General features: G+C 47.7%; 7 protein-coding genes across 14 annotated transcripts; 3 read left to right on the top strand and 4 right to left on the bottom strand.

Moving 5' to 3' along the window:
- Positions 1 to 950: 950 nt before the first annotated feature.
- Positions 951 to 4,432, bottom strand: FVEG_05169 (AFG3 family protein). The gene is made up of 2 exons (XM_018893259.1): positions 2,282 to 4,432; positions 951 to 2,227 (listed from the first exon to the last, which is right to left on the bottom strand). Exons 1-2 carry the CDS (start codon positions 4,170 to 4,172, stop codon positions 1,446 to 1,448), a joined length of 2,673 nt encoding a protein of 890 aa, XP_018750092.1. The 5' UTR covers positions 4,173 to 4,432; the 3' UTR covers positions 951 to 1,445.
- Positions 4,433 to 4,779: 347 nt separating this feature from the next.
- FVEG_15604 (hypothetical protein) lies at positions 4,780 to 6,123 on the bottom strand. Its single transcript, XM_018904781.1, has one exon. The coding sequence runs from the start codon at positions 6,057 to 6,059 to the stop codon at positions 4,989 to 4,991; it is 1,071 nt and encodes a 356-aa protein (XP_018750091.1). The 5' UTR covers positions 6,060 to 6,123; the 3' UTR covers positions 4,780 to 4,988.
- A 59-nt stretch (positions 6,124 to 6,182) lies between these two features.
- FVEG_05168 (DNA-directed RNA polymerase II subunit RPB11) lies at positions 6,183 to 7,881 on the top strand. Its single transcript, XM_018893258.1, has 4 exons — positions 6,183 to 6,479; positions 7,175 to 7,233; positions 7,285 to 7,395; positions 7,445 to 7,881. The coding sequence occupies exons 1-4, from the start codon at positions 6,463 to 6,465 to the stop codon at positions 7,639 to 7,641; spliced, it is 384 nt and encodes a 127-aa protein (XP_018750090.1). The 5' UTR covers positions 6,183 to 6,462; the 3' UTR covers positions 7,642 to 7,881.
- On the bottom strand, positions 7,544 to 8,649 carry FVEG_05167 (U6 snRNA-associated Sm-like protein LSm5; the record flags this gene model as incomplete). Of its 7 annotated transcripts, none has more annotated exons than XM_018893252.1 (7): positions 7,544 to 7,975; positions 8,026 to 8,089; positions 8,141 to 8,168; positions 8,220 to 8,258; positions 8,317 to 8,373; positions 8,436 to 8,512; positions 8,567 to 8,649. In XM_018893252.1, 6 exons carry the CDS (start codon positions 8,458 to 8,460, stop codon positions 7,937 to 7,939), a joined length of 252 nt encoding a protein of 83 aa, XP_018750084.1. In that variant the 3' UTR covers positions 7,544 to 7,936. The 7 variants fall into 7 exon arrangements, with proteins under 7 accessions (XP_018750084.1, XP_018750083.1, XP_018750087.1 ...); XM_018893253.1 differs by having other exon boundaries at positions 7,660 to 7,975; positions 8,436 to 8,515; positions 8,567 to 8,646; XM_018893251.1 differs by having other exon boundaries at positions 8,436 to 8,649.
- Positions 8,650 to 8,756: 107 nt separating this feature from the next.
- FVEG_05166 (hypothetical protein) lies at positions 8,757 to 12,492 on the top strand. Of its 2 annotated transcripts, XM_018893250.1 has the most exons (4): positions 8,757 to 8,996; positions 9,054 to 10,066; positions 10,117 to 11,668; positions 11,721 to 12,492. In XM_018893250.1, exons 1-3 carry the CDS (start codon positions 8,854 to 8,856, stop codon positions 10,749 to 10,751), a joined length of 1,791 nt encoding a protein of 596 aa, XP_018750082.1. In that variant the 5' UTR covers positions 8,757 to 8,853; the 3' UTR covers positions 10,752 to 11,668; positions 11,721 to 12,492. The 2 variants fall into 2 exon arrangements, with proteins under 2 accessions (XP_018750082.1, XP_018750081.1); XM_018893249.1 differs by having other exon boundaries at positions 10,117 to 12,492.
- FVEG_05165 (ribosome biogenesis protein ytm-1) lies at positions 10,908 to 12,651 on the bottom strand. The gene is made up of 2 exons (XM_018893248.1): positions 12,397 to 12,651; positions 10,908 to 12,337 (listed from the first exon to the last, which is right to left on the bottom strand). Exons 1-2 carry the CDS (start codon positions 12,488 to 12,490, stop codon positions 11,004 to 11,006), a joined length of 1,428 nt encoding a protein of 475 aa, XP_018750080.1. The 5' UTR covers positions 12,491 to 12,651; the 3' UTR covers positions 10,908 to 11,003.
- Positions 12,652 to 14,749: 2,098 nt separating this feature from the next.
- On the top strand, positions 14,750 to 14,890 carry FVEG_15603 (hypothetical protein; the record flags this gene model as incomplete). The annotated part of the gene is made up of 1 exon (XM_018904780.1): positions 14,750 to 14,890. The coding sequence occupies one exon, from the start codon at positions 14,750 to 14,752 to the stop codon at positions 14,888 to 14,890; it is 141 nt and encodes a 46-aa protein (XP_018750079.1).
- Positions 14,891 to 15,358: the final 468 nt, after the last annotated feature.

The following is a 15,358-nucleotide window of genomic DNA, read 5'->3' as shown; positions in this document are numbered from 1 at the left end:
TACTGTACATACTCGTTTATTACCGGCCAAACAGACAAGACAAAAACTTCGATTGTGGGGGATCGGGATGCTTATTAAGACAGCACCCGGTGTCTCGAGCGATATGAGAAACAGGTCTCGCAGATATGTATATACATAAGTATGTATACCCGAATACGTACAGATATACTAGGTTACCAACAAACAGTGCAATAGATATACCATGAGTATATCATCATCCTCCTCCTCCTCCCAAGAGCCCCCCCTGGGCACCTACTACGTAGAAGACTACCTCAGAGTAATATCGTCCCCATCCTCATTCATCCTGACATGCACGGAACCTTTCGCCAAAGTCCTAACTACCAAGTTACTAGCCATCCCACATGGATGACAATATTGACGTTGACAGCCCACCTCGACCTTGCTGTCAACAAATGCATGATGTCGTAAAATCTTGTACCTTATTATTACCCTTTTCGACATACGCGGTTACACCAAGGGAGCAGAGCCTCCTGAACCTCGGTCGGCAGAGGAACTTTCTCAGCCAATCAGCTTCACAGGACTAGCTCGCGGGCGATGATAATCGCGAGATCTTTGACTTATACCACTAGTTATAGGTAGATTAACGTTTGACGGCCGCCGGTTGCTTCAGACCATGCCAAGGTCGCTAGGATCGACATTCTCTGTTATCATTTGTTCTATTAGTTCCTCGACGGGGCTGGTTGCCACAAATTACGACTCATACATATTCCGGTCCCTCAGATGGCACTCCTATCTATCTGGTAAGCCGGCGCAAGGAAACTGGGATCTCTTTTCTAAATCACATACCCTCAAGTGGCCAACATCAACTTGTCATTTTGAGATGTTTCTCAAGCCCTCTTCTGTCTCCTATCTGAAATATGGACACATAGCAGCATAACCCTGATGGGTTCTTCATCAACTGTCGCAATGTTGGCGAGCCAGGCAAATTAGACGACATTTTCGAATCATCATTTTGAAGTCAGAGAATTCCGTCATCAATATATACTTAATGTTTTACAGTTCTATAGCCTAGAATACATTGTTACACGGTTGTTCCTAGCCTCGACCTCCAGGCTTTCCAACGCGATGAGGGTAATTTTGATGATTGCGATGTGTCGGTTCTGCTAACAACGCATTAAACATCCAAAGGAATTGATCAAATGTTTGGTAGAGTAGAGTGCCGCTTTTCTCTGCGCCTTGCTGTGGCCTCCATGGCCCATATTGCTTCCTCCTGACGGATTATTGTAATGTCCTGGCCTGACATCAGTCCTCGGTTCTGGAATAGGCCTCGCCGTCATCCTCGTTACTACACAGCCAATCCTTGCTCTGCCTCAAGTTCCCTGTATTCCTTCTCCTGTCTTGCCTCCGCATGACCAACTGTCGTCGATCGTACCACACAATCTACCTTCACCAACCATGGGCTTGGCGACTTTTTTTTTTCGACTCTACTCAAGCTTTTTGAAAGCTGGGGCAGGGGCAGGGGGGTCCTTAGGCGTATCTGTCTCCTCGGGGAATGGTGGGGGTGTGCTCTCCTCCTTGCCGCCGCCAAAGTATTTCTCAAAGTCCTCGTTGTCACCAAATGGTCGCTTGCCCAAGATACGAACCATGTCATCTCGGACGAGAACCTCCTTCTTGAGCAACTCCTGGGCGATTAGCCCAACTTCCTTCTTTTTCGAGGTCAGAAGGTCTCGGCATCGCTGGTAGGCTGCCTCCACGATTCGGGAAACCTCCTGGTCGATCTGCTGGGCAGTAGATTCTGCAAATGGCTTCTGCATGCGGTTGGGGTCATTCTCGAAGTGAACGGGGCCCACCTTCTCGGACATGCCCCATTGGGTTACCATGTTTCGTGCCATCTGGGAAACCTTCTTGAAGTCATCACTAGCACCTGTTGTCACCGTGGGGAAATGAAGCTCCTCAGATACACGGCCACCCATTGTCATAGCCATTCGGTCCATGAGCTGGTTGGTGTTCATCAGGTAAGCATCCTGGGGCAGGTACTGAGCATAACCCAGAGCACCTTGGCCGCGGGGAATAATGGAGACCTTGAGAAGAGGATCAGCATGTTCCAGGAACCAACCACAGATGGCGTGTCCAGCCTCATGGTATGCAACAGTCTTCTTCTCCTCTGGCTTCAGCACGAGAGACTTGCGCTCAAGACCTCCGATAACCCGCTCAATGGCCCGCTCAAAGTGGTCCATCTTGACCTCATCAGCATTGCCTCGGGCAGCTAGGCAAAGTTAGCCAGGTAGTACACAATATCAGATTAGCCGGTAGAACATACCGATTAGAGCAGCCTCATTGACAACGTTGGCAATATCAGCACCGGAGAATCCAGGGGTCAGAGTTGCCAGGCGACCAACAAGGTATTCGTGGTCCTCGTTTGTTACAATCTTGTTCAGATACACCTTGAAGATTTCCTGGCGGCCTTTCATCGTAGGACGATCGATGAAGATATGTCTGTCAAATCGCCCTGGTCGCATCAAGGCCTTGTCGAGCATATCCGCTCGATTGGTGCCAGCAAGAACAACAACCTGCTCGCGAGTATTGAAACCGTCCATTTCAGTGAGAATCTGGTTCAGAGTTGCTTCCCGCTCATCATTACCACCGAATCCCCGGCCGCTCTCCTGTCGCGCACGTCCAATTGCGTCAATCTCGTCAATGAAGATGATGCAGGGGGCGTTCTTACGTCCTTCGGCGAATAAATCTCTCACACGTGAAGGTCCGACACCGACAAACATTTCAACGAACTCAGAACCGCTTACACTGAAGAATGGTACTCCAGACTCGCCAGCTGTGGCCTTGGCAAGCAATGTCTTGCCAGTACCAGGGGGGCCAGCTAAGATAGCACCTCGAGGGATCTTGGCACCTAGCTTTTCGAATTTCTCGGGTTGCTTCAGGAAGCTCACAAACTCCATGATCTCGGTTTTTGCCTCTTCGAGGCCAGCAACATCTGAGAATTTGACCTTAACAGCACTCTCGGCGTTGAACTTCTTAGCCTTGCTCTTGCCGAAGTTGAACATACCTCCTCCAGCACCACCACGTCCACCCATTGACCGCTGAGTCCAGAGGATCAACCCGATGAAGAGCAGTGTAGGGCCAAAGGCCAGAAGAAGGTTGCCAAGGGTGCTACCTCCAGCCTCATAGCTCACAGGTATCCTTTCAGAAGGCGGAATACCAAGCTCATCTTGCGCCTGTTCCAACTTTCGCTCGAAGGATTCAACAGACCCTATGGAGAAAACGTAGCTCTTTCTCGCAGGTTGCCCGCCCTCACCAGTAGCTCCGGTTGCAGATGGATGAAGCTCTACCCGCACATGTGAGCCGTTAACAACAATCAGCTTCTGAACCAGGCCCTTATCCAGGAATGCTTTCCGCATCTCTTGCCAAGTAATCTCCTTCTCAGAGAAAGGGTTGGCAAAGAGCTCCGCAATCCATACAGTGACACCAATGGCGATACCAGTCTGGACAGCCTCCAGCCACCCGCTGCGCTCATTCTTCGGTAGCTTGCCACCCTTCTGTTGCTGCTGCTGATGTTGCTTCGACTTGTCAGTGCTATCCTTTCCGTCCTGGGTCTTCGGTTCCTGGTCCATGCGGAAGGAGGAAAATTGGCCATCCCGGTTGTCCTGTTGATCTTCCAATTCTATTATCCGTTCTGTGACCATGTATACACATCGCATGAGCCTTCCCTTGTCCAAGATCGAAAGGTTGCCGTTCTGTCGTTGCTTTTGAAGAAGATCTCGGGTCTCAGCAGGGGCGCCAACAATTTGAAGTTTCTCAAGAATGTCCTTCGCCACCGGCCTTTGAGCTTCTGGAAGTCGACTTGTAAATTCCTCGAGATGTGCCAGTTCCTCCTTGTTCAAGTGAATCCAGCCTTCGGGTAGAGGTGGCGGCTTTGGTGCTTCAGACTTGCTTCCATCGGGCCCGTTCTTTGCACTGTGTTGATTCAATGGCTTGCTTCCATGCTCATCATCCTTTTCCGGGTTTGATCGGGGATCTTTGCCGGGAGGAGGGGGTTGCGAGGAATATGTCCTTGCTCGAATGGCGAATGCGGCAGAAGTCTTTGCGGGGATCGATCGGGTGACAAGTGACGGTCTTGCACATAATCGTAGTGCAGGCTGCGTTGACAATCTTGTCGCTCGTGCGAGCTGGCTTGATTGTCTTAAAAATCTCGACATGGCGGGCAACGCGGGCTGTCGCAAGTGCGGAACTACCGGGGTTGTGTGTAGAGATAAAGGTAATTGAGAGCGCCGTGTTATCTCATGGGGTAGCACGGCTCAAGCCAACAGGGCTATTGACTAATATTTAAGGTCGGTATACAGTCGTATATGGCGAGAACTCGGAGTCCCAGCGCCAATGGATGAATATGAATATGCTGGATGACACCACCAAGTGAAAGCTTCTGGTGATGAGTCTACAGTGGTTGCTTAGCTCGAAAACTGAGGATCACGTGTTGAGAAAGTCGCTGAGTGTGGGGTCAACCGAGGGCGGAAGGTGAGAGGATTGGCTGACATGATCGCCTCAGGGAATGTGTCAGTACGTCAATGAGTGATGCCTATTAGGTATTCAAGGTATTCTAACTTATGCACTAACCTTGCGTAGGTCCGTTCGGCTCTGCAATGCTTGACATCAGGTACCTGGCTCGGGTAATTATGTGAAGAATACATCAAATGGGTTGTCGAAGTGAGCAGTGGCAATTTGCGCCGTATGTTCCAGCACTAGTGAAGGATGTAAGTATCATAGAGCTCCCAACGGTGCTCTCTGTTTCACAGCGATCTTTAATATACGAGAATATTCTTTGTAGGTATCTTACTACTACGATATTAATATGTCATATCCAGTCTTTTCAGTAGGAGGATATGAATCAAATTGAACAAGGATTATGGCAACACTGAAGGAAAGACTGCCTTCTATTGATAGTGGAGGCAATATGTATTTTTGATAACTTTGCCCCAAACAGACGGTTTCTTGCTCCTGCAGATTCATCTACTACCCTATCGCTCTGCCCATTCCAGGTTGTGAATTAGAATGGATCGTACAAGGCCATCGCCTCTCACCGGAACTCGGCATTCTTCCTTTTGTTCATTGAGATGCAAGACGATCTCTGTGCCCTTGGCTCCCTCGAAATCAGGCCAGTCACGCCAAATTTCAGTCCTTGACTTTTGGGCAATTGGATGGTTGAAGTACAGCTGCAACACACGACGGGCCTGCTCATCGTCGCCGATTTCGAGCAGTACCACCCTGGGCTTCAAGAGTTCTGTAATGTCCAAAAGCCGTGCATAAAAAACGTCTGCTGGGTTGCATCTACTAGTGCAAGGGAGGTCCTTGTCAGGAACCAATGCGAGGCGTGGTTCATATTTTCGGACTGAATATCCGAGTTGCCCACGGCCATGACGCCAGATATCTTCTGATATATATGGAGGATTAGAAACGATAATGTCCCAGGGGGTAACGGCGAGCTGCTGCATGTCGCCATCACTAAAAACATTTGCTCTTGTGATGTCAAGCCGCTTGTGTTTTGTAGGCCTGATCAAAGTTCCAAGCCTGACGTTTCGTGCGATGTTCTCCTGTGCGAGCCGGAGGGCTACAGGCGAAACATCCACTCCCCGCACGGTCAAGTTGTCAACCGAGTGCTGGAGGGATGAGAAAACTCCAAGAGGTATACAACCAGTTCCTGTGCAAAAGTCGATTATGTTTACTCCACGGTCCATTGTCCTTACGTCTTGACCTAGAAGCTCCCCTGATTTGACGAGGTTTATTAGATGGAAAGTGTATGCTTCGGTTTCTGGTCTAGGTATTAAAACACCTTGTTTACACTTGATATCGAGTGAGCCAAACGGCTGAGAGCCGATGACATACTGAAGTGGTTCACCACGCCCTCTTCTTCGACATAGATTGTCTAACAGCCATGATTTGTTTCGTGACCGTGATTCATCGACATGGCTTCTTAGCCATCGGAGCTCATTCTGGGCAGAATTCAAGTCCCGGCAAGCTGGAAGAAGGCTTGCGATATGTGGCGAAAGGCGCCTAGCACGCCTCAACAAAGATGGCTGAATGCGCGGCATGACGAGAGGACTTCATCGTTGAGCCTGCAACGGTGAAAGTTGATGACAGGATTGTAAGCATGCCATCAAAAAGTCGAGGTTGGATGTACATCCTGTCATGATTAACCGACCTTTATCCTGCCGCGCCTCGAAGCTTTGAGGGCAGACCCCCTGCATCACCTTGCTTTATTCTTTATTCTTTAAATCTTTGTTCAACAACTTGACCAACTTGCTCAAGAAACAACTTCCTTTTGGATTTTTTTTTGGGGTGCTACATGCTCTAGGCTCATTCTGTACTTATAATTACTCGCCGAGCCATTCGAGCGATACAAAACGCAAACAGCCGACATTCTTGGACTTTTGTTGTAATCGCCACTTTACCGCCAAATCTCAAACCGCCTAACACCCCGATCAAGAACCAAAGATGAACGCGCCTGATCGGTAAGACCATCTTTTTCTCTATCTCTTTGTTTGTACTCTCTCTTTATTCGGGTCTTCTCTCGTGTGCTTCCAGGCTCCTTGCTCTTCTCTTAAGTCTGGCAAAGAAACACAGACATCAAGCCAGAATCCAATATTACACGCTCTTATAATCCTGCTTGGTCAAGCCTTATGTGAAGCCAAATACCGAATGTTGATTCGGCAATCGGTCTGTGCCTTAGCATAGGGATTGGCTTTAATTCTGGCAAGTCGCCAGCTTGGTCTTATCACCCTGCCATCGTTTACTTTGGAAAGCATTATGCCACTGGCTGTGTTGCCTGGATGGCATTACCCCTAAGTCTGTATGCCAGACTTCTTAAGGCATTATGATTTTTCGAATGTCTGAAAGTCACCAAGTAAATATGCTTTCCTTGGTTCTATGCTCTGCGTTCATTTGCGGTGTCAGTGGCAGGCACTGTCTTTGAGGAAAGTTATCTTGCGAACTGCCTTTCCAAAGCAATTAAAAAAGCCATTTTCCTCAAGCAAGTCAAGCTCATCTCATATATTCCAACACCATAAAACGCACAAAGCATATATTTGCATTTTCACCAAACATTAGACAATGGCCGGTGGTAACCCCAAGCATTTCAATCTCCAAGATGACCCGTTACGTTGTTGCAAACTACTTAAAGCCTTTCGCAAGCTAACAAATATGATAGTTTCGAGTTGTTCCTGCTCGGAGAGGGCGAGAAGAAGATAGAGGAAAAGGTCTTCTCAGGTTGGCTCCCTTGCGACTTATGCCTATCGCCTGCTTACAATATTCCATTAGGAATGTCCAATACCTCCGATTTTGTCCTCATGAAAGAAGACCACACTCTTGGTAACCTTCTCTCTGAGCACCTCAAGATGCACCCCAATGTCTATATGGCTGGGTATAAGAGTACAGATGCCGCCGCCCTTGATGAATCTTGTGCTGACATGGTACACAGTTGCTCATCCCAATGTTCCTGAACTTTTTATACGAGTCCAGACAGATGGAACCATAACCCCCCGCGATGTGTTTACTTCTGTCTGTGAGAAGCTCATTAAACAGCTCGAGATGCTGCATCAGGAGTTCACGCGAGAGTGGGAATTGAGACGAATCACCAACACTGGTGAGCAGGGAAACATGCAGAACGGCCACTGAGCTCCGCATTCATTATCAGGGATCATCTAAAACGGACAGGCATCATGGGCGGTCGGCGTTGGGGCTGCAGGTTATTGCTTATTTATTTTTAACCAGATATGAACTGGAATGAGCTTAAGAGCAGACTCTTCTGAGCTATACTGCGGTCCTTATTTCCACTTGATGTGCATGTTGTGACACACGTATAGAATAGGTCGCGCCAGGTTTGCTTGAGTTTAAATAGGGGAGACCTGGGCTCGAGATGAGTTTCAACCAAAAGAGATTTTGCGATGTCTATGATCCTGGTAGACCTCTCTCAAGCAGCTCCTTCTGGACCTTCGCCACCAGGGATCAACTGATAGAGTTTTAGTACAAAAGGCAGGGAACGAATTGCGACTGACTCACCATGCAGATGTTGTTACCGTTCAGGAGAATCTTGGGAAGTTTAGTGTGGTTACCCGAATAGTCACTATTTAGTTAGCCAGTACTGGAAATGCAATAATGAAGATTTTGCTCATACAACTCGGTCACATCCTCCAAAACCATGTCTATACCAATAATTAGCTTTGATAGGGGCGAGCTAGGAGAGTAATACTCACTAACGTAGTCGTCGAAACCGACAAGAGTTCCGCTGAATTCTATCATCTTTTCAGCACAATCGTCCATGACCATACAGAAACTCATCCTCTCTCTCACCCTTGTCGCCCTTCATAATGACCCAAATCCTGGAGCCTACACACTTGTCGATAAGCTCTACATAGAAGAGTTAGTATGTAGCCTTAATACATCAAGGATCTCTATGCAAGATTACTCACCGAGAGGTAACAGCTGGGATGCCATTGTGAAAATGTGACGTGGATGGATCGTATAAAGAGTTGTCGATCTGAAGCGGCTTCTTTGCTCAAAACGATTAGCAAATTTTTACTGAAGTGCCGGTTTTGGTTACCGAAAGCCAGATGCTTTATCTCAGAGTTGAGCTGAAGTCGTCAAGGTCGTCGTCTCAAAGTCTCAAAGTGGGATGGATTATGGAGGTGTGAATACCTAAGGTACTAGATAGAGCACGTCCCCACGTGCTCTCGCGATGATCATGGTGACTAAGCCAATTCGTTACCCGCCCCGGGCACTTCCACCCTCCCCAAGCCACCCGCTGATCGCTTTATTGACGCGGCTGCCTAACAAATCTCACGTAACTAGGTACGGAGTACTGCACAGTAGCCTTCGCGTATCAGGGTCATGGGCTTTTGCCACAATGGCTCACCGACGCAGGCTATATTTCAATCACTTCATACCCCAATGATATTATCTTCACAGGGGCGCATTGCTGGCAGTGTATTAAGGCCCTTAATAAGAACGCGTCGGTTCCCCTCTGCCAGTAGGTATGTTGAGATACCCGTCTTTGATTTAAATACTTCCTGACGGCTCTATCTATAAAGGAAAGAGTTTAGCTCCAGCATGTCACCAACTATGAAGAATCTTCTGTGGAATCCAGCTTTTGGGATCAGGTTCTCTACGAAAAATGATCATCAGTTACCTTACCCTTTCCTGGATATCACTCGCTTCGTCCATGCCCCTGCCTCTGGGCCTGGGGATGTTGAAAAAGGAGATGTCGAAGTTGACGAGTTCAGCGAAGGTGAAGAGTTCGAGCGTGATGCGGCGGAATGGTTCGATCAACAAGATCGGTTGGTATTGCCTACCATTGAAACAATCTCTAAAGGCACTCAGGTTGGATCAGACACAGACGGAGATCTCGTCGAGGTCTCTAAGCGGGAGAAAGCCCTGGCAGAATCCGTCACTGCTCCTCTCACATCCTCAGACTACACAATCGACGCCAATCTTTGGGATACAGCCCGAAAAAGTGAGGCCGGTTCCAGCCAGTCATTCTGGTCCTACAAAATGTACCGTAAAGTTCAAGGGAACGGCGAGGAGCAGAAAGTCAAGGTCCACTACTGCACTTCAAAACATACGATGGAGCATGTTTGTGAAAGGTACTTTTCTGACGAGAAAGTCATTGGCTTCGATTTGGAGTGGCTTGTTGCGAGGGGTCCAGCTAACTCCAACCCTCGACGAAATGTTTCGCTCATCCAGATCGCTAGCCCAAGTCGTATAGGTTTGTTCCACGTTGCACTCTTTCCCAGGGACGACTTTGTCGCCCCGACTTTCAAGAGGATTATGGAGGACGAAAGCGTAACCAAAGTCGGAGTGGCTATTAAGGGTGACTGCACAAGATTGAAGAATAATCTTGGCATCAACAGTAAAGGGATCCTCGAGCTGTCTCACCTCTACAAACTTGTCAAGTACTCAAAGGCTGGAGAGCTAGACCGAATCAATAAGGTCATGGTGTCTTTAGCCGTGCAGACACAGGAGATGTTAGGCCTTCCTTTATTCAAAGGAGATGATGTGCGGTCCAGTAATTGGATGATGCGTCTGTCAGCAGATCAAGTTGCATGTGAGTTAAAATTTGCGCCTCTTGTACTTCTGTAGCTCACGCATATACAGACTCCGCATCAGATGCATATGTTGGCCTCCAGCTGTACTATGTGCTTGAGCAGGAACGCATGAAGCTTCAGCCTACTCCTCCTCGACCAGCTTTCGTCGAGCAGAATCTTCCTATTAAGTTCTTAACCGCTGATGACGTTGACGAAAGTGATACAACTTCAGAATCGGCGGAATCCGAGGTTATTGCTGATGCTGAGGTGAGACTTGAAACACCAGAAGCCAGGCCTACGCCATCGCTCGCAACGCCCACAACAAAGGTTACGCCCCAACCAGAGGACAATTCCCATGATACTAGGGATCCCCGTATCCTTGCTGCCGAAAAGCACGCTCAACAATATCGCAGCACAACGCGCCCCAAGTCGACCCCACCATTGTCGTCTCTTCGCACTTATTACATGTGGTATGACAACCAAGATCTTACACCAGTGGACGTTGCTACACTCTTACGTACTCCTCCTCTTAAGACAAACACTGTTGTTTCCTATATCCTTGATGCCATCATCTCGGAAGGGTTGCCTTATTCTAAGTCGAGGCTTAGAACTGAGGTATTAGTCCACCTTGCCCCCCAGTCACTAGTGAGTGCCAGGTATCGAGCATTAGTGGATGCAAGTCAAGAGTCTGAAGAAGCACTATGAAATCGATTCTAGGATTCGAGTGCACGCATGGGGAACTACTCGGAACGCAGCTTCGCTGCAGACTGGATTGGAAACGAATAGATAAAGACTGCTTATTACCTTTGGCTCAGGTTGTGATTCGTGACCTTCAGACCTATTGCCAATTGGATCCCTAAGATCCCTAAATATTGCAGCTATATCATCTGAGAACACAATAAGTATTTTTGGTATAAAGGGATAATCTGGTTTGGGTCTCCATTTCTATTACACTATCTATGGTCCTGGCCCAAACAGATTACGGCCTCTGTTGATCTGAACCTTCTTATCCTCACCACCACTCACAATACCCCAGGATTGATCCCAGGCCACGCTCAACACCTTGGCTCCATCACCAGCAGCTGGGAGCTTCTTGCCCTTGAGCCACTCTCGGCCTATGGTGTACACTGGCTCACTGACGCTGCCACCACCCTCTTCCGACGTACCCATCCGCACGCTTCGAAGATCCCACACACGACATGTACTGTCGTGGGAGCCAGACACAAGCGAGTGGTCGTTTTCGGGCGAAGGCGCCAAAGAGACAACCATATTAACGTGACCGCGGAGTGTCATGGCTGAGGTAGTAGTAGCTGACTCGCGGGGGTCGAGGAGGGTAATATGTCGGGCCGACGAACCAGCAGCGACAAGCGAGGATCCGGGGAGCGCCGTTGCGCATAATAGTGGGTGCATGGTTGTGAGTCGGCTGACCTCGCGCTGGGTTGTCAAATCAATAGTGCGAACAGTATGATCTTTGGATGCCGAATAGGCGACCGTCGCGTCGTTGGGATGAAAGATGGCAGCAGTCACAGGCTCATCATGGACAGGGATCAAAGCAAGAGGGCCACGCTGTGCAGTGTTGGCGGCACTTGCAAGCTTGGCTCGCTTCGTGCTGTGCGCAGAAGGCAAGCTCTCAGGATCCGCTTGGGGAGCTGTTCTTTTTGACGATGTCCAAAGGCCAACTTTACCGTCAGATGATGCTGTGAGAATTCGCTTAGTGGCTCCGTTAATGTCAAGACTGTTGATTTCCTTCCCATGACCCCAGAGTTCCATGCTGGACTTGAGGGCGCCAGAGAAACCATCCTCAGACTCGCTATAGTCCCAGACAATAACCTTGCGATCCAGGCCAACTGAAGCCAGCTGCTTCTGTGACATCCACTTGACCGCATTCGCTCGCTGCGTGTGGCCACCAGCTCGACCAGCAGGAGACACTGCGATTGCGTCTCCAGAGGGGTTCCAGACCCTAACGAGGCCGTCATAGGAAGCACTCGCAACTCGTTCGGGGATGTTCCCACCACCAGCCAGGAGGCCTGCTCGTGAAGTGGCAGATAGGAGGTCTATACCACCGACCCAGTCGTCATGCTCAAAGCTCGCCTCGTAAACCGGAGGAAGCAGACTTCGAACATACTGCAAAGTCAAGGTGGATTCAGATGAAAGACCATTTGTTGCAAGATACTCTTCGATAGAAGTTCGGAGAAATGTGCCGTTGGCGAGAAAGTCGAGTGGTATAGGAGAGGAGGTGTCGAGCATAGACTCGGAGTTGAGAATGCGAGAGAGGCCATATCGTTTAATATCTACCATAAGGATTAGCCCGTTCATCACTCCAATGTATTCAAGAACATCAATAACTGACCTGCAGGCACGAGCAATTTTTGTTTAGAGTCTGGCAGTACCAAATCCTGCTCAGTGGTAGTGAAGACGACCTTCACCTGTGCGACGTCCCCCATTTTTGCGTGGTTGTTCAATTGTTGTTATGCTTCGAATTATTTTCCAGGCAAACCGATTTGAGGTCATAGAACAAAATAATTCTACTGGGTTCGAAGCCTATTGAGCTCCCCGTATCTCGAACAATTTACTGCCGTGAAAGTATGCTTGTGGCAGATCAGCTTGCAAAGAAAGATCTTAGCAAAATCTAGAAAATTTTGGAAATTTTTGTAGCCTTGCATTACTTTCTGCCCCACTGCGGGGCCAATCTGAGACGTCGGCCAATGATGATGTTCCTGGCTGCAAGGCTGAACCACTTTGGTGCTCATAACAGACCTGAGATAAGTGTACAGAAATGATACTATGTACGTTAACATAAGATGAAGACATGTTTTTCAGGGCAATTTTTCTTCATGAGCCCAATCACCAGGACTAGCTTACTATTTGTTAGCATCCAATAAGGCAAACACAATTCGGATGTGGGTGATCCATGTTCAAGAGCTCTTGAAACTGGATGTGTTTATCTCTCGGATAAGAACTTGAATCTGTTATCAGATTCCTTCTTAAAGGTTCAAGGAGTTCATTGTGTTTTAAGTTGATCCCTTGGAACTGGCCAAAGAATACATTCTGTGTGAGTTACGTTTTAAATTTATTATTCTCCAGGGAGGTTGTAAGAGCTGCTTTGTAGGTGTTAGTTGCACTATTCGACTGTATCTAATCTTAACGTAATATCCAAGGGCCCCCCTAAGAGCAGGCCTTGACATTATCTTTAGATAGATGAGGTATGGAATATACATATTCGTAGCCAAAGATATATCATCTCCTACCTAGTATTGCAATTTAAATAATCTTACTAAATATATATATATTAGCGCCTGGGACCCTGATCTTTAATAAGTCCCTCTTATATTCATCTTAAGATTTATAGACCTTTACTTGTAATAGTCTAAAATCAGATAAACTCTTGTGCTATGGGTTGTTGAATGAAGTCACGGTGTTTCTTGGACCTCTATGATTTAATAAAACGGAGCATGCTTGTTTTTGGAGAAACAGGACCATTACTGAGTCAGCTCGCGAGTCGATAGCTTATCCCTGTGACTCTTGTTGAGGGAGAAACGCATTGTTTCTTGCATTGTTTCTTTGTGACGAAGTAATCATGACAATTCTCGTTACCAATTGCTGCTACATCTGGTCGCTTATATGGTTTCTTTAACGAAACCCAGAGCATCATTGCTAGACAATACCAGCTCGTGTTCTGTTACCGTGGCATTTGGAGTAATGAAGCTCTTCAAACTCAACCCGCATCTGTCTCAATAAAAGCAGGGAGTCGGGTTGACGGAGCAGTCCTGGCACATACACGCTTGTTGATCCTGTAACCGTGGGGAGCTAATCTTGTAGTGTTTCAAAGGATAGACATACAAAACTGAATTAAGGGAGTTATTTGAGACGTGAGTATTACAGCTCGGGTCTCGGTAGAAGTTAAGCCACAGAAGTTTGGTCAATGGCAACAAGCCACCTATTTCATTTTGTTTACTTGCTGTTTGAAATCTGTTGTCAATTTCGATCAACTCGAACAATGGCAAGTAGGTTCTCTGTAGCTGACTAGAGATTTTCCATTATGCGATATGGGCATGAGGTTGACAAGAACATGTGATGAACTGGCCTTGTGGGTTATGGCTATTTGATGGGAGACACTTTGCTAAAATAATTTGTATGCAATTTACCTGGCACCTAGTAGCTTTATGCAGTATTCAATTTGGTGAAATAACGAATCGGTAGACACTACTCAGTACTTTGCAGTAAGATTAATACTCTTATCCTTCATCCTTCTCTGATTAGTACCTTCTAGAGTAGGAGGATACATTTCGCGCTAGTAGATTTGATAATGCTGGCATCGATTCTAATAATGGCGTATCATAATACAGAAAGGATTCCAGTGACTTGGGGAAAAACCACATCTGCTGAGCATGTCGATCTCTGGTATTCCCCCGCATTCCATGACCTCATCCCGACATCCCCCAAGAAGTGCCAGACTTGCGTCTGGCTATACATAAGGCAGGTCAATTTTTTAGAATGAAAAGTTTTGTCGGGTCCTTGTAACCTAACTTAGTCGCTAGTGTGGAAGAGTAAAAAGTCTGCACCGTACCCTACAGAACGGGTGGGGGATTTGAAAAACGTCGAGGCGTCTCGACTAACAACAGGCGAGGGATGAGAGAAAAATCAACCCATGCTCCTCAACAAAGCAACTCAATCTCATAATGGCGTAACATCGAGACCTGGAAATGGCAGTGAAACACTTTGATCAATGGGCCGGCCTCGGCTCTTTGACCGGAGTGGCGTTGGTGTTGCAAGGAGCTATTCCTTTTGATGTCAAGTTCGTGGCGTCTGGCCAAGTCCATTTCTGCGCGGTTAATCTTGATTGAGTTTAGAGGAGCTGGCAATTGAGTGAGACCCTCAAAACAGCTTCTTCGAGTGAAGTGCGAAGGGAAAAAGGTCCCAATGATCTGATGGCAGTCATACATATGATAGTCGCTGATTTCTGTTTACTGGAGGCTCCGTCGAAGGAAACACTAATCTTACGCTCAATCGACCCCTCCAGGCATTAACCCAGCATATTGTCTTTTTGAAGGCATGTAAAACGTTGACCCTGGTCCCTGTCCTTGGGAGCCAAGAGAACGGCTCCATGTGGCGATGGGAAACCTGCCCTGGATTCCACAGTCATTTGGGCTTGCTACCTATGTACTAGGCTAAGGTATGCTTGGTATACGGGTCTTTGGGTTGGCTTTTGTTTAGGCGCCGTTGCTAGGAGCTTGGGGCCCCGGCATCTCACCGACCCCACCCAAGCTTGGGCCGCTAGTACGCCAGAGTACGAGCTGAAGGCCTAAAAGCTG

This window comes from Fusarium verticillioides, chromosome 3 (assembly GCF_000149555.1).
Source record: "Fusarium verticillioides 7600 chromosome 3, whole genome shotgun sequence".
Classification (NCBI taxonomy): domain Eukaryota; kingdom Fungi; phylum Ascomycota; class Sordariomycetes; order Hypocreales; family Nectriaceae; genus Fusarium; species Fusarium verticillioides.
Note: the sequence above shows the minus strand (reverse complement) of the source record. Positions and strands in the feature narration are given on the sequence as shown.

Coding starts and splice junctions, on each gene's coding strand:
- FVEG_05169 (XM_018893259.1), bottom strand. CDS start 4,172: ATGTCGAGATTTTTAAGACAATCAAGCCAGCTCGCACGAGCGACAAGA. Junction 2,228..2,281: donor CAATGAGGCTGCTCTAATCG/GTATGTTCTACC, acceptor AACTTTGCCTAG/CTGCCCGAGGCAATGCTGAT.
- FVEG_15604 (XM_018904781.1), bottom strand. CDS start 6,059: ATGCCGCGCATTCAGCCATCTTTGTTGAGGCGTGCTAGGCGCCTTTCG.
- FVEG_05168 (XM_018893258.1), top strand. Junction 7,234..7,284: donor AGAGGAAAAGGTCTTCTCAG/GTTGGCTCCCTT, acceptor ATATTCCATTAG/GAATGTCCAATACCTCCGAT. Junction 7,396..7,444: donor CTATATGGCTGGGTATAAGA/GTACAGATGCCG, acceptor CATGGTACACAG/TTGCTCATCCCAATGTTCCT.
- FVEG_05166 (XM_018893250.1), top strand. CDS start 8,854: ATGGGCTTTTGCCACAATGGCTCACCGACGCAGGCTATATTTCAATCA. Junction 8,997..9,053: donor CGGTTCCCCTCTGCCAGTAG/GTATGTTGAGAT, acceptor CTATCTATAAAG/GAAAGAGTTTAGCTCCAGCA. Junction 10,067..10,116: donor GTCAGCAGATCAAGTTGCAT/GTGAGTTAAAAT, acceptor ACGCATATACAG/ACTCCGCATCAGATGCATAT.
- FVEG_05165 (XM_018893248.1), bottom strand. CDS start 12,490: ATGGGGGACGTCGCACAGGTGAAGGTCGTCTTCACTACCACTGAGCAG. Junction 12,338..12,396: donor AAAATTGCTCGTGCCTGCAG/GTCAGTTATTGA, acceptor TCCTTATGGTAG/ATATTAAACGATATGGCCTC.